Below are 25933 nucleotides of genomic sequence, written 5' to 3' on the forward strand. Positions count from 1 at the left end.
TCAACGGAGCTGAGGGCTGGATTGTTTTTGCTGGTGGTTCGCCACCTCTTCTTTTTGTTTTAGTCAAAGAAGATACATAGGACAACAACAGCGCTTTCGCATCTTTCAAACGTTCAGGGGGGAAAGGAGGAAATGCAGAAATAGCATACAAGCAGAAAATATATTTTGTTCATTCGTTTGGGAACTGTCTACTCTTGTCGGAATTTTCTCAACTGAAATAGCATCGCTTGTCTAAGCAAAGCACATGTCTCTGGGTTTGTCTCGAAAAGTTGGATATCAAGTAAGTTCATCAAGTTAATTTCAATGCAATGCGTTTTACCGCTATGTATTTGGCATTTAGTCAGCATTAAATGTGCTCCTGTGGAACTTAAGGCATAATTGCTGACAATGGTACATTAAAAGAAAACAGACTGCGATAGGTCAATGTTCAATTGCTTCAACTGCAGAGTGTTACTGAGTGTTTATTTTGTCTGGTTAATTGTAACATTCTCCATCAAGCCTGTAAATGGACTGTGATTGGTACTGAAAAGTAACCTGAACTCAGGAAGAAGTCAGTAGCCTATTTTGCAACAGTAGGCCTATTTAAAAACACGAGTGTCTATTTCGTGATTAAAAGCCTAATGTTATGTTAAAATGTTTTAAAAATCCACGGACAAGTTAGTTACTTTCATGAACATTGGTAAGAATGTGAATAACAAACCTTACTTTGAAAGTGTTAAAACCTCTTTTAATGTATGTAATGCGAAGAGATCAATTGTATCGATTCATTTCAGAAACAGAGCCCAGAAGAGACTGACTCGTGTCAGCTGTTACCGCAGGCGACGAGTGGAGAGGGCGTGCGTTGTTCGGAGTCTTGGGTAAACTTCACCTGCGTCTGGAGACGGCTGGCTTTGGGATCATCGTCGGATTTGAAGACCAGTTGCCGTGACATTTGAATAGGAAATTAAATCCCCTTGGCCTTCACTTTAAGGCCCATGTCCAGAAGTCTACATAAATTGCTATCAGGATGATTACGAAATAACTGAAAGCAGTTTATTTCTCATGTATGTGGATGTTTTAAGTTTAGTTATTTGGTCAGAGTTTGCGTTTTAGCAATGGCGAAGTGGCTGAAAGACTATTTAAGTTTTGGCAGCAAGCGTATGCCACCTCAACCACCTACACCTGACTACACGGAGAGCGAGATATTGAAGGCATATCGGCTTCAGAAAAGTCTGGATTTCGAGGATCCTTATGAAGACTCTGAGAGCCGTTCAAGAAATGACTCCGTAACGACTGACACGTCCCTGTCCGCTTTCGGATCTCCAATGAAGTCCAGCACCAGCCTGGATGGGAAAGTTGTCTCACCTAAACATCGGCTCATAAAAGTCGACTCTCAAGATCTGGGGAAAACTAAGATCCTCCTCAGCTCGGTTTCCCCCGAAGAATCTTTGGAACCAGTAAGTCATCTTAGTTTTTTTTCAGTGAAAAACAATATTGCTATGTGTTCAGCGTAATGATGCATGTATACCCTCTTAGTGTGAGAGGTATCGCATGGAATTCCGAAGTGCCATATGAAGTTTTATAATAAACAAACGAAGGCCTATAATAGGACTATCAATACAGTATGGCCGTAATGTTCACAATATGTAATCACAATAGAGTGCAAACCTAGTCATTTTGAAGGCACGTAGCCTAATCCTGTCTTTATAGGTTAATACACCACAAGTTACAGTCTCCACTAAATTATAAATGAGAGTTTGCTTTTTCATGGAGCGGTATCCCATCGGGAACGTATGACCGAATTCGGTGTCGAATTCAGGACTGTACTACCTAATGCCCAACAGCCAGGCGTAAATAGCAGATATATCGCATGGCACCAAAAGCGTGTACATTCATTTTACGGTACATTCATTGTGTTTATTATGGTCAGTGTGATCTAGTTCATAAGCTATGGTCTAAACTGTGGACTGATGTTTGTTCTCATATGGCTCTTTATTGCCTTAAATGCGCTTCTATATTCTCCCCGAGCCGACGTCCCATCCAAAAGTAAGCTGTAGGCTATACGTGAGCGCTACGCTTTCGCGCGGTAATTAGTTTCTCCATCCCTGGTCTGTAGTTTATAGGCTTCTACGTGGCAAATAGGCTGTTGTCTAATTAATACAGCACATGGCCACGCATTGAAAATCATCATTATTGAACTAACGAGGGTGTTAACATGGGATGTTCTGGCGTCAAACGGGAACCGAGTCGCTTTCGTGTTTTTTTTTTTTTTTTTAATGGTGGCTGTTTTCGAATAGTAACTGCGTGCAGCCGGTGGCTAAGACCACTGTTTGTACCGCCATATGGCTGCCTTTGTAGTTTGTCATGGTGCCAGCTGACCAATGACTTCCCCCTGCGAGAGGATAGAAGAACAAATGTTCTCCACAACAAAACCATGAGTGCTTTTCTCCTATCCATATTTTTTATGGGCTCGCTTTTGGATATATTTGATAAAATGAAATATTTTATTTCTATAGAAGGGACCCCACATAGGGAGCTGCATCTCCCTATGAGATTACAGTTGCACTGCTGGAAAAGCCTTACTGTGCACACAGCTGCACACAGCCCAGAAGGGCAAATTTCAGGCCTCAATAACTACAACAAGAATACAAGGAGCCCCTCGAAAGATCCTCAGCTCCATACCAACCGGGCTTAGATTTGAACATCAGTAATGCACTCTATGCTCCCTGTTAGTGTATGTGTGGCAGTGCCGGTGTGCATGTGTATCCAGGATACATGTTGGTGTATGTGTGGCAGTGCCGGTGTGCATGTGTATCCAGGATACATGTTGGTGTATGTGTGGCAGTGCCGGTGTGCATGTGTATCCAGGATACATGTTGGCGTATGTGTGGCAGTGCCAGTGTGCATGTGTATCCAGGATACATGTTGGTGTATGTGTGGCAGTGCCAGTGTGCATGTGTATCCAGGATACATGTTGGCGTATGTCTGGCAGTGCCAGCGTGCATGTGTATCCAGGATACATGTTGGCATGCAAGTGTGTGATTTATGTCCCAAAGCCCCCGCAGGCATGCTCAGTGTTCCATGCCCTCTTTCTTGCATCAGGTGGTGCCGTCTGCTCCGGCAATGGGAGACACCGATTATTCAGATCCGTTCGACGCCCGGCTGGACCTGCGCTCGGAGCCCGATCACGGCCCCGCTCCCCAAGAGAACAATAGCTACATGGAGCCCTACGAGGCTCAAAGGGTCATCACAGGTGAGTGCTGAGCTCCCTTAAGTCAACACCAATCTCAGTTACAAAAGACATAAAAGGTTTTAAAAGAGCAGGTATGAGTTTGGCATGAGCTGCGCTGCTGGTCTTCTTCCCTGTCTTGTGTTATGCTGGACTCTCAAAAGTTCATAATGATGTCTGTGTCTATGATTTGTCTAGTGTTCTTTGTATTGTATTTAGTATTTTTAACATCGGCCATGCCTCTGCGTGGTGTATTGTCCACTATAGTGATCTTTTAAATTCCCTCTTGCTCTGTTGTGTATTTCCATGGTTCCCATGGGAGTCTGGGCAGCTGTTTAATCTCTGTGTGTGTGTGTGTGTGTGTGTGTGTGTGTGTGTGTGTGTGTGTGTGTCTACACTGTGCATAACAGAAGTATTTTGCTCTGTTATTCAGGAATAATACTGTGTGCAGTTGTGGTGTAACACATGAATCACAGACCAGACAGTTTGGTAGTGATGAGTGAAAGATGCAGAGTCAGATAAAACTGTGTTTAGTTCCAAATCAGTTGAGTGTGGAAACATTTCTACCATGGCTGAATGAGTGACAGTGAGGGTTAAGTGGTGACAGGCAGAGGCACTCAGTCAACCCTAGCCTGTGTGTCTGTAGGGAATTTGCTTTCTGAAACATATCTACACACATACACACATACATTTGCTCTCATACCAACATACAGAATCAAAGACAGATTTCATGGGAAAGGACAGTGCCTTTTAAAAGGCATTTTTGCCAGATTATAGACCTGCTGTTAACTAATGAATCATGTTAAACTGATTATAATTATGAAATGATTGTTTGATGTTGTTTTTTTAAATATGAATATGAACATGTTGCCATCTTTCCAGTAGTAAATACCTGATGCTCTTATTTCACTATCCCACTTCATTCTCTGTCTTCTTCCCTGCGTCCTACCTTCTCCTCCGGTCTTCTCTCTTTCTCTCTCTCTTTCTCTCTGTCTTACTCGCTGTGCACAGGTAAAGATCAGAGCGCACAGTCGCTCTGTGCTGTTGTCGGAAAGACTTAACATCAAAACAGTCCTTGTCACCCCTTCCCACACACACACACGCGCACATGCACAAATGCACACGCACTCATTCGTACCCCTCTCCCCATTTCTGATGATTCCAGGCTCTATCCCCTGGGCCTCCGCTGTCGCCATGGAGACAGATGGGGCGCCCGGTGGTGGAGTGTCATCTGAAGGTTAAAGTTTGCCTCTTCACAGCCCCTCCTGTTCTCTTTCTCTCTCGCTCACATTCTCTCTCTTTTTTTCATTTTCCTGTACTCATCCATCCCTCCTTTCCTCCCTCCCACTTGCCCGCTCTCTCACACACACAAACACACACACACACACACACACACACACACACACACATGGACACACTCACAGGCCCACAGTATGCTCGTATATACAGGGCACCCTGCTATTTTGTATCTTTTTTGTAGCCACATTTTTTTCCAGTCTGCCCCCACCCCCTTGAGGCTGAACACAGCAAAGTGATGAGAACTCAACAGACTAAATCCTTGTGTACCTGATCTTAATCTTCTGTTTGATTTCACTCCCTATATCTCCACATAAATAGAATATATGTTGAGAGAGCCCGTAGATATCTTGGTGATATTTTTAGATTGGTTACGTGAAGGTCGTGTTTGCAGATGCTGGTTCAGATGAAAGGCGTGCGTGGGTTGCAAGTGAGCTGCATTGGAGGGGGGTGGTGGCCCACAGATGAGTGAGACTTAACCCCACCACCAAAGGGACTAGGCAGTGAAACGGGATATCTGCATTGTGAGACAGGGCCCCACTACGGTGATGGAAAGCAGTGACCGTGAACACTGAGCTGTGAGACCAGACCCAGCACTAAACACCAGGAACATGAGACAGCTGTGAGATTGGGGAGAGACAGAGAGCTTGGACCGCAGTGCTCTGAGACAGATCAGGGACTGTTGCACCGTCAGAGAGGGGAGAAAGGCAGGACCCTGGGCACCAGACACACAGTTGGACAACATGGTGAGGGCAGCGAGACCGATCAATGATGGGGCAACCTGGGAGCCCCACAACATGCATATCAGACATAAAGAAAGCCATAACTTAGAGGCAAGACGGGTATCCAGGCACCTTAGAGAGGCGGGGACCAGTTAGCCAGACTACAGTGAGAAAGACAAACAACAATCCTGGGAAACAAACTAATGAGATGAATACAAGAGTGGAACGTTGTGAGTGTGCATATATGACTGAGAGAGGAGTTCTAGAAACAGAGGTTGTAACTAAGGACTCAGGAATCACAAGCTAATCTGCTGCACCCCCGTGCTTCTCCTGATGCCCCAGGCTTCATTCTAAAGCCCTTCATATGACGCCTGAGCCTGCAACAAGCTGTGCAAACACTCTTCCTGCCCCCCGCTCCCCCCAAGGCTTCGGCACAGTCCTCCCTTGCATACAGGCTGCTCAACAGGCTCTCTCATAATTAATCAGCCTCTTCTGGCTGTGCGGACCTGGAGGATGTAGAGCTCATTTCTCTTCTCTGCTCACTCATTTGCCTTCTTATCTCTGTGTAACGCTGAGCAGTCCCAAGACTTGGAGATGTCTGCAGGGTAGAGAATTGCATTTGCTGGAATAAAAATTATATTTGAATAAACATTGCGGGAAAGTAATTAGAAAGCTTCTTGGGCTGCTTGAAAAAATTTTGAGAGCTGCTGAAGCATCGTCAATGATGTCTGTGCACTGACACCCTGAGAATCACTCTGTTGCGGGAAATGAAATGAACAGATTTTAGTTGATCAGATAAAGTGATTGTTTTACTCCTCTGTGAATGTTTCTTCTTATCAATGTTAATTCACATTGTCGTGAAAATGGCTTCAATCACAAACAGTATTTTTCCAAAATCCTCCTTTGTAGTTCCATTTCCAGTTAGCCTTACAGATCCAATGAACCTTATGGTCGTTGATGTTGCAGTATTAATTGCTTGCTTCAGGGTGTTGGGAACCTGTACTTATGTTTTAGCATTAATCTTGACATTGTATCCAGGACTAGAGGCATAGAGGGGAGTCAAGCAGAACTAAAAAGGAGCCGAAATCATGCCAGCAGGTTGAATGCAATTACCATGCCATTGTTCGCTGTGAAGTACTTTAGGTGAATTAATAATTAACATGTTAATTCGTTTCTGTAACTCTTTATCTTCCCCCCTCTTTCTCTTTCTCTCTCTCTCCCTCCCTCTCTCTCTGTGTCTCTCTCTTATTTTCTCCCCTTCAGAGCTGCAGCGCGGCACTACTGTGGGCTGGGGCAGAGGGGGAGTCCAGCTGTACGACACCCCGTATGAGGACCACACCCTGGGGCAGGTGGAGGAGGAGAGGGAGAGCCGCCTGCCGCAGGACGACGAGAGGCCGGCGGACGAGTACGACCAGCCGTGGGAGTGGAAGAAGGAACACATCTCCAAGGCTTTTGCTGGTACATTAGCTCAGCACCCTCCCCCCTCCCCATTTTCTTTTTCCATCTTTCTAACGATTTTCTCTTTTTGCTCTGAGATATTCTCTCTCTCTCTCTCAAGCTGTCTCTCTGACTCCCTGTCAACACACAGATTCACACATTTTCCCTTTTTTTGTCCTTCTTTAATGCTTTAATGTTTCATCTCTATTCCTCTCTTATCTTTCTCCAGCCTTTATTATCTGTCATGCAAATAAAAGATTGCTTTGTCAGGCAAATGAAAGCGTATACCCAACTGTTTATGCCGTCATGTACACTTACATTTCTCATTTTCTCTGTCTTTCTTCTCTATCTTTCTGTAGCACAAAGTTACACTGAACAGAACATAAAAGTGCACATCTATGTCCGTGTGTGAGGGCGACCAGCCCACAGGCAACAGATCTGTGTGTGTGTGTGTGTGTGTGTGTGTGTGTGTGTGTGTGTATGTCTGTGTGTGTGTGTGTGTGTGTGTGTGTCTGCGCGTGCCTATTAGAGTGGTTGTGCCCAATTAAGTCTGTGTTGTGTGTGTGTGTGTGTGTGTGGGCACTCCAGCCTGGAGGCAGAGTATAAGTGCATGCAGCTCTAAGTGGCAAGTTGCCTAATTTAGCCGCACCATGGAGTCAGGGGGTCAAGGTGAGGGATATAAATCAGCATGGGCGCTCTTGTTCATCTGCTGGATCTCCGTGCTCTATTTCACTCTCCATCCCTCCCACCATCCTACCCTCACTCCCTACCCGTCTCCATCTCTCTCTTTATCTCTTTAAGTTAATTACGCGCTCGCCTGTGCATGAATGATGTAGAGCTAATGAAGCCGGTGGTCAGCGTCGATGATTGCTCCGAACCAGCGTAAATCATGTGACTGGGGTGAAAGCGAGAGAGTGAAAAGTGAGTGAGTGAGTGTGTGTGTGAGAGAGAGAGAGAGAGAGAAAATGAGAAGTGTGTGTGTGTGTGTGTGTGTGTGTGTGTGTGGTGTGTGTGTGTGTGTGAGAGAGAGAAAGAGAGAAAGAGGTGTTATCGAACCTCACAGACAATTTATCCTCCTCTCTTACTCACTCTCTGTGCCAATTTCTGCCAAATGTGCGCTTTTGGAATGGGATCACTTAGAGGGTCGTTAACGGGAGGGTGGGAGAGATGGAACAAGAGGCCTTTGCTGCGCTCGCGGTTAGAGGTACCTGCACCCCACAGCACATGGCCTGTTTTAGCAGACTCTAAAATGCACACCAACATGCACCTTTATCCATCCTTCTTTCTATCCAATGCCTCATCCATATATTCACACAAAAGAAATAGCAGCAGGGACTCTGTTTCACTGTGACATGAAACCCACAGATACAAGTGTGAGCTCAGCGTTGGTGCCAAAGAGTGATTGAGAGGCATGGGAACCGGCGTATGTGTGTCATGGGAATTGGGCTGCCAGTTCAACACATGAATCCATACACTGACAGCCGTGCCACGGTGCCACATGAGTTATGGTTCTTCAGTATGATGGTGTAGAGGAGTGGTGTGATGGGGTGTGTGTCTGTGTGTGTGTCTGTGTGTGTTTGAGGAGAGTAGAGCTGGCAGAGGATGGAGTTGAGCACTAATCTGATTTGAGCGCAGCACAGCAGACGAGCCCTGGACCCCCTCGCTACAGCAGGAGGGTCATGAGCATGAGATGGGGCTGAGAGAGAGAGAGAGAGAGAGAGAGAGAGAGAGAGAGAGAGAGAGAGAGAGAGAGAGAGAGAGAGAGAGAGAGAGAGAGAGAGAGAGAGAGAGAGAGAGAGAGAGAGAGAGAGAGAGAGAGAGAGAGAGAGAGAGAGAGAGAGAGAGAGAGAGAGATGGGGCTGAGAGAGAGAGAGAGGCATGAGCATGAGATGGGGGAGAGGGAGGGAGGGAGGGAGGGAGGGAGGGAGGGAGAGAGGCGGGTGATGGAGAGAAAGAGAGATTGATGCTGAGTGAGGTAGAGAGGGAGGAGTGGTGATGGGGGTGTGGAGGGTGTGTGGGGGAGCGTTGGGAGTGCTGGGAAATGAAAGAGAGAGATGGTGTGGAGGGCAGTGGGGTTGATGGGATGGAGGAAGGGAGAGGGAGGGAAATGAGGATGAAGAGGGGGAGCGCTAAATGGAGGGAGAGGGAGAGAGAGAGATGAAGTATGATGAAGATGGAAGGGGGTTGCGCTATTGTGGTGTGTTCCCATCAGTCATACACTGACACCTCCCTGACAGAGGCCTGTAGCCCTGCAACACTGACAGGACCGCCCTCCCCCATTACATACATACACACACAAACACACACACACTCACGCCCAACACTCAACACTCAACACACACGCACACACACCCCTGCTGCTGTGACACAATCACTCAGATAACCCTCTGCAGGGTGCATGGGGGTCCTGCCATCAGCCTTTCTTTGCACTCTTCATCAACACACACACACATGTACACACACGCACGTACACACGTGTGTGCACACACATACACACTTACATTCCCCTTACCACCTCAGAGGAGATAATTATCACCATAGTGCGGTAAAGGACAGTGACAGATTGAAAAAAGCAGTGAGCCAAAGACAGGGATGAATTGAGATAAAGGGTGAGTCTTAGTGACACAAGAACATTTATTTTAATCCAAATGCTTGTCTATTTTTTTGTGTCTGTGTGTGTGTGATGGCAAATGGAGCCAGCGACCCATGCTGGACAGGTTGGCATCAGCAGGTTGGCTCCAGCGAGACGTGTTGCTGTCAGGCTTCTCTCCAGTCACTCTTAATTAGGCCGCCCCCTAAGCTGTCACCGATTACAGCAGGCATTAATTACTCTGAACGGTCGGACACGTCGGCTCGGAGAGAAGCACGGCCGAGGCCACTGAGCAGCCATTACGGAGTTAATCAGATGGAGAGGGTCCATGCCACTCCACCTCCACCCCCCCACCCCTTCCACAGGCTCGCGCTCTGAGATGAGGGTTTCTGATGGAAATGAAATGTGTTGATGCATTTCTTATTTTGCTTTTTTTTTTTTTTCATTGTGAATTTCATTGATTTCAAATGAGAAGCCTAGATGCTGTCTTTTCCCACGGACATGGCAGGCGTTTCCGATGGATTTTTATTTGGGCTCTCTTTGAGAGGGTGCGTGTGTGCATGCGTGCAGAATCAATCTTCCATGCATGAAGACTTTGAAGAGCTGGAGAGAGTGTAAAGAGGAGTGTCTCTCACTGTGTGTGTGTGTGTGTGTGTGTGTGTAGCTGTGTGTAGCTGTGACACAGAAGTGTGGATGCATGTGAGTCACACTTGTATAGTAAAAGTGTGTATGAGTGTGTGTGATTGTGTGTGAGAGAGATTTGTAGCTTGTGCCCTACTCTCTCAACCCTTTGTAGGGAGGCCCCAAGGGAGCAGACAAGCTCCTCCATCAATTTACTCTTCTCTCTCTCTCTTTCTCTCCCTCCTTCTCCCTTCACAGTCCCTCATGTGTCTTTTGCTCTCTTCCTCACTGTCTGTCTCTCCCTCTCTTTTTCTCTCGCTCTCTCTCTCTCTCTCTGTGTGAAAGCATCACTGACATTAATGAAAAGTCCCCCCCCCCCCCCCTCGTGCTCCATTAACATGCTGGGTACGAATATAATAAAAAGAAGAAATGGATGTGGAGAGTAACAGATGAGAGATGTAGAGGAGAGGGGGAGGTTTAAGTGGTGCTTCGAGAGTAAAATAGGAGAATGGAAGAATAGAAAAATGAGAAAATAGAATACTGTACCTCTCCCACTGGACGGTGGCCAGAGAATTTGAGGTTTGTGTGCTGGCTGCTCTATGGAGTAGAGATCCACCACCACCATCATCATCATCAACATCTGACACCATGTCATTGTCACGATATAAAAAACATCCTGAAGGATGAACTCAAAATATTCCAGCACATCATGAATTTTTGTAATTTTTTTGTGCAGAAATGGATTTTATTTTCCCATTGAATTATTTCCGCGAGAATAAATAGGAAGATTAGATGAGACATGCGGTATAATTGGTAATATTTTTAATTGAAAATATTTCCCACTTGATATTTGATATCCTACTGGGAATGTGGGAAGGTTGTGGTAACATCATGCAGAGTTGAGTGTTTCCCAAATGAGGGGAGGATGAAGGCGCCAAAAAGATCGACAGGAAACTCAAACATCACCTCATGTTATAATTTATTATTTCTGGCCTTGGCCGCCCAACAAGTTGCAGACTTGCACGTTAATCACAGTACGCACAGCAACATTCACCACTGTGTCTCTTATGCATGGTGTAACTTGGTCCACCAGGCTGGAGGTGCTGCTTGTGGCCTACATCAGGAGCTATTTACAAATAGTATGGCCTGCTTTAAAAGACGTAAACAGGACACCGTATTTAACGTGTATGGCTACGACTGTAATGCCTCCAATCAAAAATGGTAAATGAAAATAAATGTAATGAAATGAAATGGCTAGTACACATCTGTGATCTGTCCTTACCTCTCCTCGAGCTGGCGCATAAATGTGGCGCTTTTAACAGGATGGGAACTATATAACTGTGGAATGTGAGACTGGCCCATAACCAGACAAAAATACAGCTCAGCTCTTGAGATGAGGAGCAGCTGCAGCACCCAGACTGTCTTGTCTTTTACAGTGCGAGCAGTTCCACATGGCCCGGGCAAGGCAGAGAGAGGTGTTAATTGCGTGTCATTAGTGCAAAGTGGTTTCCAACTCGTCGAGTGAAAATTGCATGCATAACCACGTGTGTCATTGTAGCGAGGTGCTAGTTCGTGAACGTATCCATTCCCATTTCAAATTTTCCCTGATTTTGGTTTCACCTTTCCCCACTATTCGGCTTCATGAGGTCCTCCGTTCGGTGTGCTTTCATATTCAGGGTTCTGTTACAGGATGAAATGACTGGGAGTAAACAGAGAAAATTAGATTCTGTTTGAGGGCCCTTAAGGCATACTGGTGTAACAAACAAAGCCATGCAGTCTGCACCTTTGTTATCTCTCTCTATATCTCCCTCTCCCTCCCTCTTTGGTCTGCTGACAGATGTGTGTGTGTGTGTGTGTACACTATTTCTCTAGTCCTTTTGTCATTCTCTGTAATGAATAACAAAGCCACAGGTTCCTGTTGTTTTGCAGCCTGCTTCAGCAGGAGCCCAGATGTGACCTCAGTGTTCTCACTGTGTGTGTGTGTGTGTGTGTGTGTGTGTGTGTGTGTGTGTTCAGAGGACCCGGAGTGTGTACACAAGGTACTGTAGATTATGTGTGGCTTGAGGGGAATTGTCGAGAGGGTCTGTTAATGTGTATGGATGTGGCATGTGTGTGCTTTGCATCTGTGTGTGCGCGCATAGGGAATGATTAGTTGCCCTTTTTCACATTGGTGCATGCTGGCAGACTGTGGAGAGGAGTGCTGTGATGTCACACATAGGTCATCAGTAGGTAATCCAGAGGTCACAAATCATATTGGGTCAGTCATACTGAGAAACACACATAGACATACACACACACACACACACACACACACACACACAGAAACAGAAACATAGTATAAACACATCATATGACATAGCAGCTAATCGCATACAAACACTATTACACACAAACAAACACACATGCATGCACACATATCTCAGTTCCATTTCCATGTACCCTGAAATGATGGTTACACAGTTCCATGGAGGGAGTGGATAAAAATCCTCCCAGTCAGTTCATTTATACTCAGTGTTGCGGGGGATTGGTGAACAGTTCTGACATGTGTAAACATAACCAAACTACAGATCTGGTCTTCTTCCCATGATTTCTCTGGGGCTATATTCTAGGTGTGTGTGTGTGTGTGTGTGTGAGAGAGAGAGAGAGAAAAAACCTGTGTGAGACAGATGAAGAGAGTAGACTGAGCACAAATGTGTCTACATGTAAGTGTGAGTGATTGAGGGTGTGTGTACACAGGGAGAGGTGGGCCAGGTCACTGTTTAATCACGGCTCGGGGCTCAGTCTTCCCAGATGGGCCATTGTGCCGCAGTGCCATGCATCAATAATTCACCCCTAGCCAGGCAAAAGTGCTGGAGTGTGTCTGCCCCTTCAATAATTAACTAGAGCTAGCAGAAGAAAGACATAGAGGGAGGGCGAGTGATGTATGAAGTGGTATGTTTCTTCTCCTCTAAATGGCTGTTATGCGTCTGCCTTTCATGTCTAGGGCATGGGGGACCAGGCAGAGAGGGGGGGTAGCTATAGGCAGAGCAGGGTTCTTGTAGAGATGTCACAGTCCCTCCAGTTTGACAGAGTGTGTGGGTATGTGTGTTGTTGATGTGGGTCATTATGATGTATGATCTACACGTATATCTATGTGTATGTGTGGTTGTCTATGTCTGACTTTGTGTGTGTAAGTGAGGTTTTTTTTTATGTGTGTGTGTGTGTGTGTGTGTGTGTGTGTGTTGTTGTGTAAAGTGCTGAAGCAGCATTGAGAGGGCTATGATTGTTTTGTTTTATAATGAGCTGTGTAGGATCCTGTCACATGCTGTTTTGTCTCTTCCCCTCTCTCTTCTACCATCTTCCTTCTCCTGTCTGGAGCTGCTTCACAGCCCAGCACTGGACAGATCACCGTGCCCCCCCCCCCCGCCTCTCTCCCTTCTCTTCCTCTCTCTGTTGTATCTCCTGTCTTGCTCTTCTCTTCCTCCTGTCATCTCACTGTATCATCCCATCCAGTTCTTTCCTCTCCCCTTTCCTTTTCCTCTCTTGTCATTTCTTGTAGCTGTCATCTTTCTCCCTTTCTCTCTCGATCCCCCCAGTTGTTTTCCTGCCCTCAGAGAGATTAACAGTGGAGAAGGACGAGAGGTCGAGGGAGCAGAGACAGCACTCTCATCCTCTCTCCTCTCCTCTTTTGCATTTCTTTCTCTCCTAATCATTTTCCACTCACTGTCTTATTTTCTTTTTCTTATCTGATCGTGTCGTTGTGCCCTCCACCTCCTTGTTTGTTTCACCAGTCTCGTCACTTCTTTCTCTCCATTGGACACTTTTCCTATTTTTTTTTCTGCCTTCAAGGCCCTGTTCACACCTGGCATTAACATGCGTTTTGAGTGACAAGTGGACAGCTCTATACCCACAGGAGTTGCAACATGGGAGGCAAAGCAGGCCCGGGGCCCTGAGCTGCATCGCGGTAACACCGTGAAACGTGACTAGCTGTCACACTACTATTAACAAAAGCGCAGTTGATCAGAAGGGAAGAAGGAAAAACAAAACCGTGAGAATTAGTTAGTGAGAATCATGCAACATGCCAGCCAGACTGTATGACTGTAATCACTGTTGAGCTCTGTGGGTTGGCTCATTATAATGAGTGTTTTTAGCTTGCTGGGTGTATTATAAGGAGTTTGTTTATACTTATATTATAATATAATTAATTAATTATAATTCTCGCTGCTACAGTTATTTCCTACACAGTCATCTGTTTTTAATAACCTGTTTTTAATAACCTGTTTTTAATGCGTAAATGGCACATATTGTATCTTATATGGTTGTTCAGGTCTGACGCTGTACAACGCCTTAGCATAACCTAGGATGCAGCCAAGGCTGTGGATTAAGAATTTCATAGAGATCTTAAAAAAAAAATGTTTTTGGAGGATTTGAGCTGTGCTGGCATTGTTCTCTTCAAACCAATAGAAATAAAGTCAAAGCTAACAGATCAAATACAACTATGCTCTTTTCTGTGAAGGAGATTAGCTTAAGTTTCTTAATGCATCTCAGTAAGCAGGCATGTCTCCTAAAGATAGGCCTACTAAAGAAGGTAGGATCAGTTAATCCCAATATGAAGATGACAGTGACTTGTATTGTAAAATATCAATAAGGTGTCCACACACACACATTTTTTGTTATTTTGATCATATAATTATTTCTAGCAGTTCCTTCACCTTCCATCTCTTTCTGCTCATGATGTATACATGCACAAACATGACAGTCACTACATCAAGTATAGTATGCACTTCATTCTGTACTTTAAATAATTAAAGGTTCATTTGGACAGATTTATGTAGTGCAGGGAAGTGAGATCTGATCACAAATGGTCGGTGCAGACGCGCGTGGAGACACATTCTAATGCCAGGTGTGAACTTGGATCACACATCTTGGATCACCCAAGATGCATGTTAATGCCAGGTGTGAACAGGGACTAACATGATGTGCTGTGCTTTTGTCTTTACACTTGAATCAGTCTTTCTTTCTTTCTTTCTTTCCTTCCTTCGTGTGTATGGTGCTGTCAGACATGACTGAGTGTACTGAGCGGCCATGGCCCCCTCCAGTGGGGCAGTTGGAAGAGGAAGAGTCTCTCCTTAACGACCAAGGTGACCTCTGACCCAGAGGAATCTTACCCCTCCACCAACCCCCTGCCCTCTGCACACCTTACTGCCCCCCCTCCCCCAAACCAGTGTCCTGCATCAACCCTCCCGCCCACGAAACCTGGCTCTGGCCTTGTGATGACCAGCCTGCTGAGTCATGCCGCCCCCGCTGGCACCACAAGAGTTACCCTCCCTCCCTCCCCCGTACCCCCAGCCACATTCCTCTGATGTTGGGTCAACACCCTGTCTGCCTCCCAGAGATCCTCCAGCATCAGAGTCCAACCCCCCCCCCCCCCCCCCCCGACTGAATGTGGACGTGTCAGGGTTCACAGCTCACTCTGAATGCCTTTGATTTCCCTCCTCTAGCCTGGTCTGAGCTAGCATGCCCTCTGCCTCAGCTGAGCCCGTCTGGCCCTACTAGACTCTGCTCCCTCTGTGAAGGACATCATTCCTCTATGCTGTTTGTGCCCAGCCTTGGAAATGCAAAAGAGCATGCATCCAGTGTGGCTGACTGACCTGACGTTATGCATATTGTGGTTTTATGTTCCTTGGCACTTGTGCAATCAATCTGAAAACTCCTAACAGAAGCAAAGTTCTTGTGTAATTCCTGTTGTTATGGTGATGGGGTTGTTATGGTGATGTGTTCTCACAGTACTCATAGGTCACTTTTCTGCTGTATTAATCTTTTTCTTGGCCACTTTCCCTCTCACACTGTCTCTCCAGTTCAGTTTGAAGGTGCCGAATGGGATCGCTCTTCCTCCCCCACCGATCGACTCCGACACCCCCGATCCTCGCCTCTCGCTGGGGGCAGCATGAAGTTTCGCAAGCCCTCAGACTCCCTCACCTTGATGGGCGAGCGGGTGGACCCCACTCTACCGCTGGAAAAACAAGTGTATGTACTGCTCCACTGACACAGCAGAAGCCCCAAAAGAGAGACTTGTGGTGAAACCTGGGTGTTCGGGTCTTTCTGCTCGTTTACAGTTGTTGATAACTGGGGTTATATACAAAGTCTAGTAGTGCTGACACCGCAAAGTGGTGTTGGGGCGGGAATTTAATGTAATTGAAAATTCAATTCAATTCAATTTTATTTATATAGCGCCATAACAATACAATTGTCTCAAGGCGCTTTACAGAGCCCAGAATTCAGTCATTTTGTGAGGGCTATAGCCTACCATGAAGCAACTTTGTAAGGCCAAGAGCCATATTCACATAGAGCTGTGCATTATTCATTTAAAATGGGTCAAAGCTTGCCATATTGTTAATGTATTGTCTCTGCTAAGGCAAATTGAGACTCATTGGCCCTCATTCTCGAACATTTTCTGAAGTTTCTTCTGAAATGTTTCTTACGGGCTTCGGAAAAACAACGTAAGCAAAAGACATCCGCCAAATTCATGCACGCTTGAAAATGTGGTCCTACGCAGCAGAAGTTTTCTGGGCTGTGCTCCCCCGGAAGAGTTTTCTTAAATTGAAAGCGCGTTCTCGTGCTCCTGAATTTGCATACATACACGCCCTGCCAGCTCCTTATAAGGGCACGCAACCGTAGTGACGTGTGCAGTCGGAATCGACCGAATCTACACGAAAGCAACTCGTAAACGAGTCACGTCAAAGCGGAAAGCATCACCGTCGAGTAAACGCAGATCTAACTTCAACTATATATGTCTATGACTTGAACGGTGCAGAGATGGACTGTTGCAGGATGTAGATGTGTCCATTCTATTCCACTATAGCTATATCAACGTGATTGAGTTTAGTGCTTATTTATTTATTCACTTACATTTGCAGTGTTCGTGTACATTACATTTAGTCATTTAGCAGACACTTTTGTCCAAAGCGACGTACAAGGGATAGAACAGTCAAGCTACGAGCAATAGAGACCTAGTGTAACAATAAATACTACTTTACATAAGAAATAGAAAAACGAAATAGGAAATAAAACGAAGTGCAGGAATGTAACTGCTATAAGTGCAAGTTAAGCATTAGTCGAAGTACCAGTTAGGAAGGGAGGTGCTCTCTGAAGAGTTGGGTCTTCAAAAGCTTCTTAAAGGTAGAGAGGGACGCGCCTGCTCTGGTAGTGCTAGGCAGTTCGTTCCACCAACTTGGAACTACTTGAAAATTCTGGATTGCCGTACTTGCACAGACGGCAGTGCCAAACGACGCTCACTAGACGAGCGCAGCATTCCGGTGTAGTCCTTTTATTTATTTTATGACATCACGGTGCCTCGTAGAATCATGACTATAGGCCTACATGTGAAACGTAATTGTTAATGATACTTTAATCCGAGGATCTGTAGAGTTGATGTGAACGCAATCACCAACGATTTCTCACAAATTCATTAACACGGAGAGTTTTCTTAAATGCGATTCCTCAAAAAACCACAAGATGGCCCACGGGGCCATCTTGTGGTTTTTTAAGGAATCGCATTTGAGAAAACTCTGGCCGAGTTACGACTGCTATTTCGAGTTCGGAAAGTCTTCTGAAGTTCAGAGCAAATCCCAGATGAGAAAACTTTCATGAATGCCAAATGTTGTCCTAAATCCAATTCCTCTTAAATTCCTCTTAAATTCTTCTTAACTGCGTTCGAGAATGAGGCCCATTGACTCTACACTGGGCTGTATTTCACTGCTCAGGTGTTAAGAGGATGAGGAGTGCTGCTCAGTGCGCTACCACAAAACAGGTGTTTTATCTGCAGTGATGTCTGAAATCCTCTTTAAGACTCTCACACAGCGCTTAATGACTGTAATCACTGTTGAGCTCTGTGGGTTGGCTCATTATCAGACAGAGTCAACAACAGCTGGCTGTGGGGCCTTCACAAGCGCTAAGCTGCCTCATGAGTGCGCTCATCCCCGTCTCTCGCGCCATTTATTCCTTTTATTCTTGTGACATTATGTAGAAATGTCCTTTGAAATCTGTGAATTTTGTACTGGCATGGTCACCTAGAAAACCTGAGGGTATACAGCAGTCAGCAGCACCCCTGGGCCTGCTTCACTCTACGGCTTCCGTGGTGCACCTCCCAGTTGCCAACACTTTATGGACCATGTGCTAAAAGGCTGTGAAGATGTGTAAAGTCTGAGCTGAGTTGATTGCTGTTGTATGCATGACGGCTCTTCTTTCCACTTTTACATTATGCTATACACAGCAACTAGACAGACAGAGAGAGTGGGTTTGAACAGGATTTATGCAGCCTGGGCTAAAAGTGTGTGTGTGTGTGTGTGTGTCTCAGGTGGTACCATGGGGCCCTCTCTCGAGCGGAGGCTGAGTCTCTGCTGACGCTGTGTAAGGAGTGCAGCTACCTGGTCAGAAACAGCCAGACCAGCCATTCCGACTTCTCCCTCTCTCTCAGGTAACCCATTCTATCTATCCACCCCTGTCTATCTGTTTGTGGCTCCTTGCCTTTCCCTCTCCCTCAGGTAATGATTAGCTGGGATGTAAGCGTTGTTCCATCTCCTCCTGCTGGACGTCACAGCCTGCAAGCTTTTTGGTTTATTTTGTAACCAACACACAAGCATCAGCTCGGTCTCTTGGTCTCTGTGGCATTAGATCTTACAGTATGTGAAGAAAGTTCTGGCATCTCCTTTCTGGAGGCATTCACCAAAGAAAATCTGAACGCGGCATGAATCTGAATTGCGGAATACCGAATTTATGTATTCAGGTTGGGGGGGAAAAAAACCCTGATGAATTTAAAGTGCTTTTCCATCTCTGATATGCATAGTGTGTGTGTTGGCAGTCCGTCGTCTCCTCCAGATATTTCATTCACTTCAGAATCCCATCTGCCCCCTCTCCTCCTCCTTCTGCGGCTCCTCTTTAGCTCGTCGAAACACTGATTTTCCTCTCAATATTCAATCACCCCACAGAGCGCTGCTTATCTGGTCAAATCTCTTCCCTCCTAATTACGGTCCTGATCTCTGGCCCACTCCCCTGCCTCTCCTCCCCACGCCTGTGCACTAATCACAGAGGTAGCCCAGACGCTCTCCATCATGCACACGAGACAGCCCACACACACACACACATATACACACGCACACGCGCGCACTCACTAATGAATATGAATTACCGTCTGTAGATCACACACAGAGGTACTCTCTCTCACACGCACACACACGCACACACACACACACATAGACTGACAGACGGGATTCTCTGATCTTCTCAGTGTGTGTATGTTCTAAAGTAGATGCTGCTGTTCTGCACTCTGCTGCTGGGTTGTTCACACAGTGTGATTGAAGGGCTCTGGGGCTGTACTGGGCCGGGCTGTGCCGGGCTGGGCTGGCACGCTGCCAGGGGTGCTTGGAGACTGATAAGGAGCCGATGTGACAGATGAAGACTTTGAGCTGACAGTGAGTCAGCATTGCGCAGGATGTGTGCGAGGTTGACAGGTGTATGTGTGTGTGTCAGTGTGTGTGTCAGTGTGTGTGTCAGTGTGTGTGTGTGTGTGAGTTAGAGAGAGTGCTGTAAGTTTGGCATTAGCGGCCTCATGTTTAACTCTGTTTTATTTTTATTTTTTTTACGTTTTTCCAGTAAATGATTTAGATATTTGCTCCATAAGAATATTTTTAGAAAATAATTACACAAGTGTGTGTGTGTGTGTGTGTGTGTGTGTGTGTGTGTGTGTGTGTGTGTGTGTGTGTGTGTCCTTATGTTTTCTTCATCATAGTCTGTGTTATGTCTTCAGGACTAAGATACTCTTTCTCACATCAGTTTGTGTTTTACACTTCGAAGTGACCAGCCATAGCCAGCCAATTACAGTGCTCGGGTCTCCCTCCCGTTGCTATAATTAGAAACACATCATCTCAGACCTAGGCTGTCTTAAAGGGGAGGTTCACGAGTCTTCAAGATCCATGAGGCTCGCAGACACAAAGACCACTTCGCGATGCTCCAGGATAATCTTCATCCCATTATAACTACCCATACAGAAAGGATACAAAAAGACTTATTCACATCTGTACAACCCCACAGAGACTTATAACATAAGTCGATGTCAGCTTGGTATAGAATAAAGTGCATTGGATTCTTAAAGCCACGTATTGTCCCACCTGTACACAAGTAAGAGTTTTATTCGGTCTGTATTTTCTCACCTCAAATGACCCTGGTACACTTTTGTTCTTCATTTGCTTCATGAACTGAGCCTCATGATTTCTGTGTTTTGTGTAAATGAAATGAAGTGCTAGCTGATGTTCTTTTGTTTTATGAGACTAATTAGAATTCTCGAGTCGAGTACCCCCGCATGCCTTTTGCTGAATGGTTGTCAACCGGTTGTGAAACTTTACCACAGCACTCAGCCCCACAAGAACATCTGGCCTTTTGTTTGTGGCCACGTGTCTGTTGTACAGTAGTGTGACGTTTTTTTATAAGTCTTATCTAGTGTTGTCTCTCCCTCTTCTCTAGTCTAATCGGTCTCATGTAATTGCTCTTTAATGCTGTATTTAACTCCCTCCCTCTCTCTCTTCTCTTTTCCTTCCATCTCTGTCTCTACCTGTCCCAGGAGCTGCCAGGGTTTCATGCACATAAAGTTTTCTCAGTCCAAAGACGGGAAGTACGTCCTGGGCCAGAACAGCCCTCCCTTTGGCACCATCCCTGAGGTCATTCACTTCTACACAACCCGCAAGCTGCCAATCAGAGGGGCCGAACACCTCTCCCTGCTTTTCCCCGTGCTGGTCCAGACTCTCTGAACATCCGCGGCCCCCGTTGTCACGGGTAACCAGCAGCCACAATGCCTTGACTGACAGTGCGACAGGGAGCTTTTCTTTCCCTCGGAGCGGCCATGGGTGTTCCGCTATTCAGTGGATTTGTTTGGTATTGTGCGGGCACAGGGAGGTGCAGTAATGCATCTGCTAATCCACCACACCCCCCCTCCTCCACTCCACCCCTCCGCCTGGCAGGACCATTCTTCTCAGGCCTGCAAATGGACACGTTTGAGGGGATAACACGCACTCAGTTCGCGGAGGGCTTTAACCTAATTAAAGGCCTCTCAGTCCTTGCGACTCAAGTCGTCTTCAGAATGGAACCATTTGTGATGTTTGACGCGCTCTGACTAATGAACACGCAAGGACGTGGTTCTGATTGGTCACACAGATCAGATACACTCTCTCTCTCACACACACACTCGCATACACACATACACTTCAGACTGACAGTGTTTTATTGTCCCACTCCTACGGCGCCTTTTAGGTCCTTTTGATTTCCAAGTCGGCTGTGTTCGTAACTGTCATTTTGATTTCTAGTTGTTGTCCTGATTGGCCAAAGAAGCCACTGATGGGAAGTGCTTATCTGCAGTTCAGACACTGGCGGGCCCCTCCCAATTTTGACAGTACATGTGCATTTTGCGCACACACAAACACATATATACACACGCGAAAGGAGTCGAGGCATTCTATCTTTCCAGCCTCTGAATCAAATGATCCAGGCCAGAGGCTATTTTAGACTGGGTGTTTGGGTGTTTTGGTAAGATGTGGGAGTGCAGATTTCCTGCTGTGCCATCTGCAGTACACCTCCGCTGCACAGCCCGCCAGAAACAACTGCTTACGATGGGCTGCCAGCGCCATTAAACCCACTTAGACTCTCACACCTGTCGCCCCATGCCCAGACTGCCAGTCTCCCCACGGCTGCCATCCCGGGTTGGTGGGCGTCATCGTGAAGCGGTTAATGATTCACTAGCATTCCCATCATGGCCACAACCTCCAGTCGCAACATGGACAGCGTCTTTATTTATTTAACACAAGTTTCTCTGTGCAGTAGCATAATCACAGTAGGTTTCTGGTCGGCTGTTGTAATCTGGAGAAATATCCTTATTTAGCAACTGTGTTTTATTTTTTATGTGGGTATGAAATAAACTTTCTAAATGCCTTCTTTTGAATGTGTCTGTCTGTGTTCAGAGATTCTTTGTGTCCCTAGCCCATGCACCGCATGTAATATTTGGCTGTAAGTAGGTGGCGGAGGGCTTTTTCTGTCACATGTGGTCTATTGTGTAGCAGGCTTTGCATGTGGAGCACTTTTCTTGGGCACGATTGATGCTGAGCCACACAAAAGCATCCACCTCATGCAGAAAAGCGTCCAGCGCACAGCCTGTGGACCATGCAAGAACAAGCCGTTTTTTTTTTAGTAGACACAGGATTGGCCCCCTCATGCAATCAGTGGAGGGGGAGAAGAGGTGGGAGGGAACTGAGGGGAGGCTGGAGAGAGAGTGTTTGCTGGGGGGAGGGGATGTGAGCTCATTATTTTGGTTCTGCTGGAGTGGAGAGTGCTGGGATTGCTTTCATTAGAGAGCCAAATGAAAATGGCAGAGGCTGATTATTAGTGTGACGGGGAGTAAGGAAGAGTGAGCATGCTGTTTGTTTGTGTGTGTTTGTGTGTTTGTGTGTTTGTGTGTGTGCGTGTGTGTTTGTGTGTGTGTGTGTGTGTGTGTGTGTGTGTGTGTGGCTGGGAGGTTGTCTCTGTCTTCATCTATGTGAGTGGGCTACAGTGGCACCATTGTAGCAAGAGACCAGAGTTTTTACTGGTTCTGCTGACAACATGAGTGTGAGGAGAGTACTTACCAGGCCTGTTTTCTCCTTTCATGAAATAGTAATCCAGCGGGAGATCCAATAATGAGTGAGACACAATGAGCGAGTCTGAGTTGTGAGTCTTTACTAACCGCAGGGTTCTTCTAATACTGACTCAGTTTGCAAAACCTGGTGTTTAATTTAAATCAAATTAAAACGCATTTTATATTAGAATGTATTTCCCCTTGCTTATAAAATATCCTTTTCTCTCACTATCAGACAATATTCACATACCTGTGGCGATGTTGCTATGCAGTCGCCCAAAGAACAAGCAACAGAAATGGTGGCTTCAGTAGACATGGCGCTGTCACTGAGTGTGTGGACATGTTCTTCATTGTTATTTTGCATTCACCATAATTTATTCATCCAAGGTATTTTTCTTATTCTACTGGTGAATATTATATGCGTGTCCTTGATATATCCTCGTGTGAAGCAGGATGATTTTGGTCTGTAGAATGTCATCAAGTGTTGAGATGTGCAGCTGTTGAGGGGCTGGTGACTGACAGACCTGTGGAGATGTGTGTGTGTGTGTGTGTGTGTGTGTGTGTGTGTGTGTGTGTGTGTGCGCGCGCGTGTGCATAGCCACCTGTTTAATCACAATCTCAGCCATGTCAATCCAGAGCTTGCATGTCTGTGCCTGCATCTTGCATGTGAGTGTGTGTGATAACAGCTGAGGATAACTCTGATGATATCCGAGCCAGAAACAATTTCACACTGAACCCCCCCCCCCCCCCCCTACACACACACACACACAGTCACCCACATGCATACACACTAGTAGTCATCCACCAACCCCCGCACTGAAATCCAGAAATTGTACCGACACACACAGATAGACAATACCAAACTTGTGCCAACGCAGACACCATAGCTGTGTGACACACTGAGCATTTAAATGTCGAGCTGTGAATGAACCAGCTGTGCCCACAGCCCACTAATTTCAGGCATACACAAAAGCATATCCATCTCTTCTGTCCTCTGACTGTCTTGTCCATTTTCACCCACTACATCCGCTCTCACAAGCATATACATGTTGTGACACCTGCCCCAAACTGTATACCTTATGTAGAGAGTGAGGCTTTTGTCTGTAGGTGCATGTCTATATCCATATGTATGAGTAGATGTGTGTGTGTGTGTGTGTGTGTGTGTGTGCACAAAGACATCTGAATAACTGCAGTCTTATTCATCAGTAAGTCTCCAATTGTTTCCTGAGGCGAGACTAGACCACATGTTGCATGGGCTTTTCAGTAAGTAGAACTTACAAAGGAGAGCTGATAGAAGGTGAAATAACTTGTTCTTTGGAGTGGTAAGTGTCCTGCCGGTCAAGCGAAGAGCCTCAACAAAAGCAGATGTAAAAAGGCACTTCAGGTTTCAAGGACTTACTTGAGAACAATCTTCATTTCTACCATGCATGGCTGATGCCTAAAAGCTGGAAACGGGAATGATTGTGTGGGGTTCTTTTGTTTGTTTGTTTTTTTGTGTGTGTGTGTGTGTGCGTGTGTGCGCGCATGCACTAATTGCCTGTTTCAGGCATCCAGCTTCCTGTTTGGAACAACTGACCTCTGTGCTGAGGTCTGTTGCTGGTCCGGTTCCTCCATTTGCTGACGTGACCTTTGGCCTGTATGTTGTGTAGGGGCAGCTGTTCAAGATGACCCAGTCCAGCTGATCACTGAAGCTCCACACAACCAAACCAAGCCCCAGGCTACCCTTCCTCCAACTCCAGCTGGATGATGAAACACACATGTAAGTTTAGGGATCCCTACATGGAGTGTCTGGGTCCTCTGCAGCTCCTTCAGAATTGTAGCGAGAAATTGTGGGGGCCCTTAAATATGCCATCTTAAAAAAATATCTTTCAGGTGCTGGAGCCCCTGAACCTTTCGCTTTCCAATTTCTGCTTCCTTGCTTAATATGCATAAGAACAACATTAAAACCAACGCCATGAAAGAAAAGAAGGATTTTCTGTTACATTCTCTTTGTCTCTCTCAAACACACACACAGACACTCACACTAACTGATCCACAGTCCCTGAAAGGGGGGAACAATTCCTACCCTGGCACACCCTGTGATGCTGACTAGATGGAGCCTTTGTTTATACACACTCACACACACACACACACACACACCACCTCCAAAAGTAAGACAAAGCAGGCAGGCGGGCACAGTAAGGCAGTGTGATCCTCTAATCTCTCACGTCAGGTTTGTACAAATGAAACACCTCAAAGCGAGAGCTCCCACATCTCAGTGAAGAGGGTTTTGGCACTGCACCCTCCACAAGCCCAGGCCAGTCATACACAGCTGCTCTCCCTGAGTGCTGTCTGGTTTTAATGCCCACAGTCTCACATTAGCAAATGGAATACATCTCCTTCTATTGTTGTCTCCATAAAATGCACCTGTTGTGTCATGTGCAATGTACACACACCATGCATGTAAAAATGTTTATACCGTACATGCCGTTAATGACGTACTAAAAGGAGGTGGCTGGGGGCTTCATAGTGAACATCAAAGCTCAAGATTACATAAAAACACATGTATTGTTTCACAAAATGAATGGAAATGGGCTCTTGTTTTTAGTAGATGCAGGGCTCGGAGGGAAAAGGTGGCCTAAAATGAATGCACTGCATCCTGTGATTCTGTGCCAAGCAAAGGTATTTACCTCTCCCACGGATCACCTCTGCGCCTACAGAAATATATTGTGTTCTTGAACCAGCGCATGAGCAAGGCCTCTTCATTTCAGCAAATGGGGATAGTTGCCATGTACCTCCCCCGGGGCTTTTGTGTCTGAATTCACCAAATGTAATGTTCAGCTTCGAGAGCACTGATTGTCCTTGACAGGCTTTCTTTGTGGAAACTGTGGTAACTTTAGGGTGACATTTTCTGTGCGCTGATCACATTTGATTAGTGGTATATGTCTGGATGAAAAGGTCTGTGTCATGTTGGTTTTTCTTAAATGCTCATTTAAAGAGGTATTTATATTCATCCTGTTTGAGCTGATCTGAATCACACCGGCAGTATTAACCTTTAGGTTGATGAGGTAATCTTCGCCTCCTCCTTGACGACTTTTTACTCCTTTTCTAAACCAATGAATTCCGTGTGCATGACAAAGACAGAGACAGACAGACAGAGAGAGATAGAGAAAGAAGGTGAGGTTATTTTGCTCTGCAATACCATGCCGTCTAATATGATCAGTCCCGTAGGATACTTCTGAAAGTGTCACCAACCTCAAAAATGTTGTGGGCACATGCGCCCACTAGCTATAGGATGAGGTAGTGCTGACAAATGTCATGCAATGTGTCAGTATTTTTCATGGACAATTTTAACATTATGAGCATGGACATATAGTTTAATAAATAATAATGTTGTATTTTCAAATTGCTGTTAGACCATAATACGTACCTCCTGTAGAAACATT

General features: G+C 45.8%; 1 protein-coding gene across 2 annotated transcripts; it reads left to right on the forward strand.

Moving 5' to 3' along the window:
* On the forward strand, positions 1 to 24473 carry shdb (Src homology 2 domain containing transforming protein D, b). 2 transcript variants are annotated; one of them, XM_031575393.2, is made up of 7 exons: positions 1 to 280; positions 774 to 1436; positions 3082 to 3232; positions 6490 to 6684; positions 15712 to 15880; positions 18210 to 18329; positions 24158 to 24473. In XM_031575393.2, the coding sequence occupies exons 2-7, from the start codon at positions 1095 to 1097 to the stop codon at positions 24174 to 24176; spliced, it is 996 nt and encodes a 331-aa protein (XP_031431253.1). In that variant the 5' UTR covers positions 1 to 280; positions 774 to 1094; the 3' UTR covers positions 24177 to 24473. The 2 variants fall into 2 exon arrangements, with proteins under 2 accessions (XP_031431253.1, XP_012694950.1); XM_012839496.2 differs by lacking the exon at positions 24158 to 24473 and adding an exon at positions 20469 to 21829.
* The last annotated feature ends 1460 nt before the right edge of the window (positions 24474 to 25933 follow it).

This window comes from Clupea harengus, chromosome 10 (assembly GCF_900700415.2).
Source record: "Clupea harengus chromosome 10, Ch_v2.0.2, whole genome shotgun sequence".
Taxonomy (NCBI): domain Eukaryota; kingdom Metazoa; phylum Chordata; class Actinopteri; order Clupeiformes; family Clupeidae; genus Clupea; species Clupea harengus.

What these genes read in the sequence shown, in the direction of transcription:
- shdb (XM_012839496.2), top strand. Translation starts at nt 1,095, where the DNA reads ATGGCGAAGTGGCTGAAAGACTATTTAAGTTTTGGCAGCAAGCGTATG. An exon ending in GGCTCAAAGGGTCATCACAG is followed by an intron (nt 3,233 to 6,489) that starts GTGAGTGCTGAG and finishes TCTCCCCTTCAG; the next exon opens with AGCTGCAGCGCGGCACTACT. An exon ending in GACTTCTCCCTCTCTCTCAG is followed by an intron (nt 18,330 to 20,468) that starts GTAACCCATTCT and finishes TACCTGTCCCAG; the next exon opens with GAGCTGCCAGGGTTTCATGC.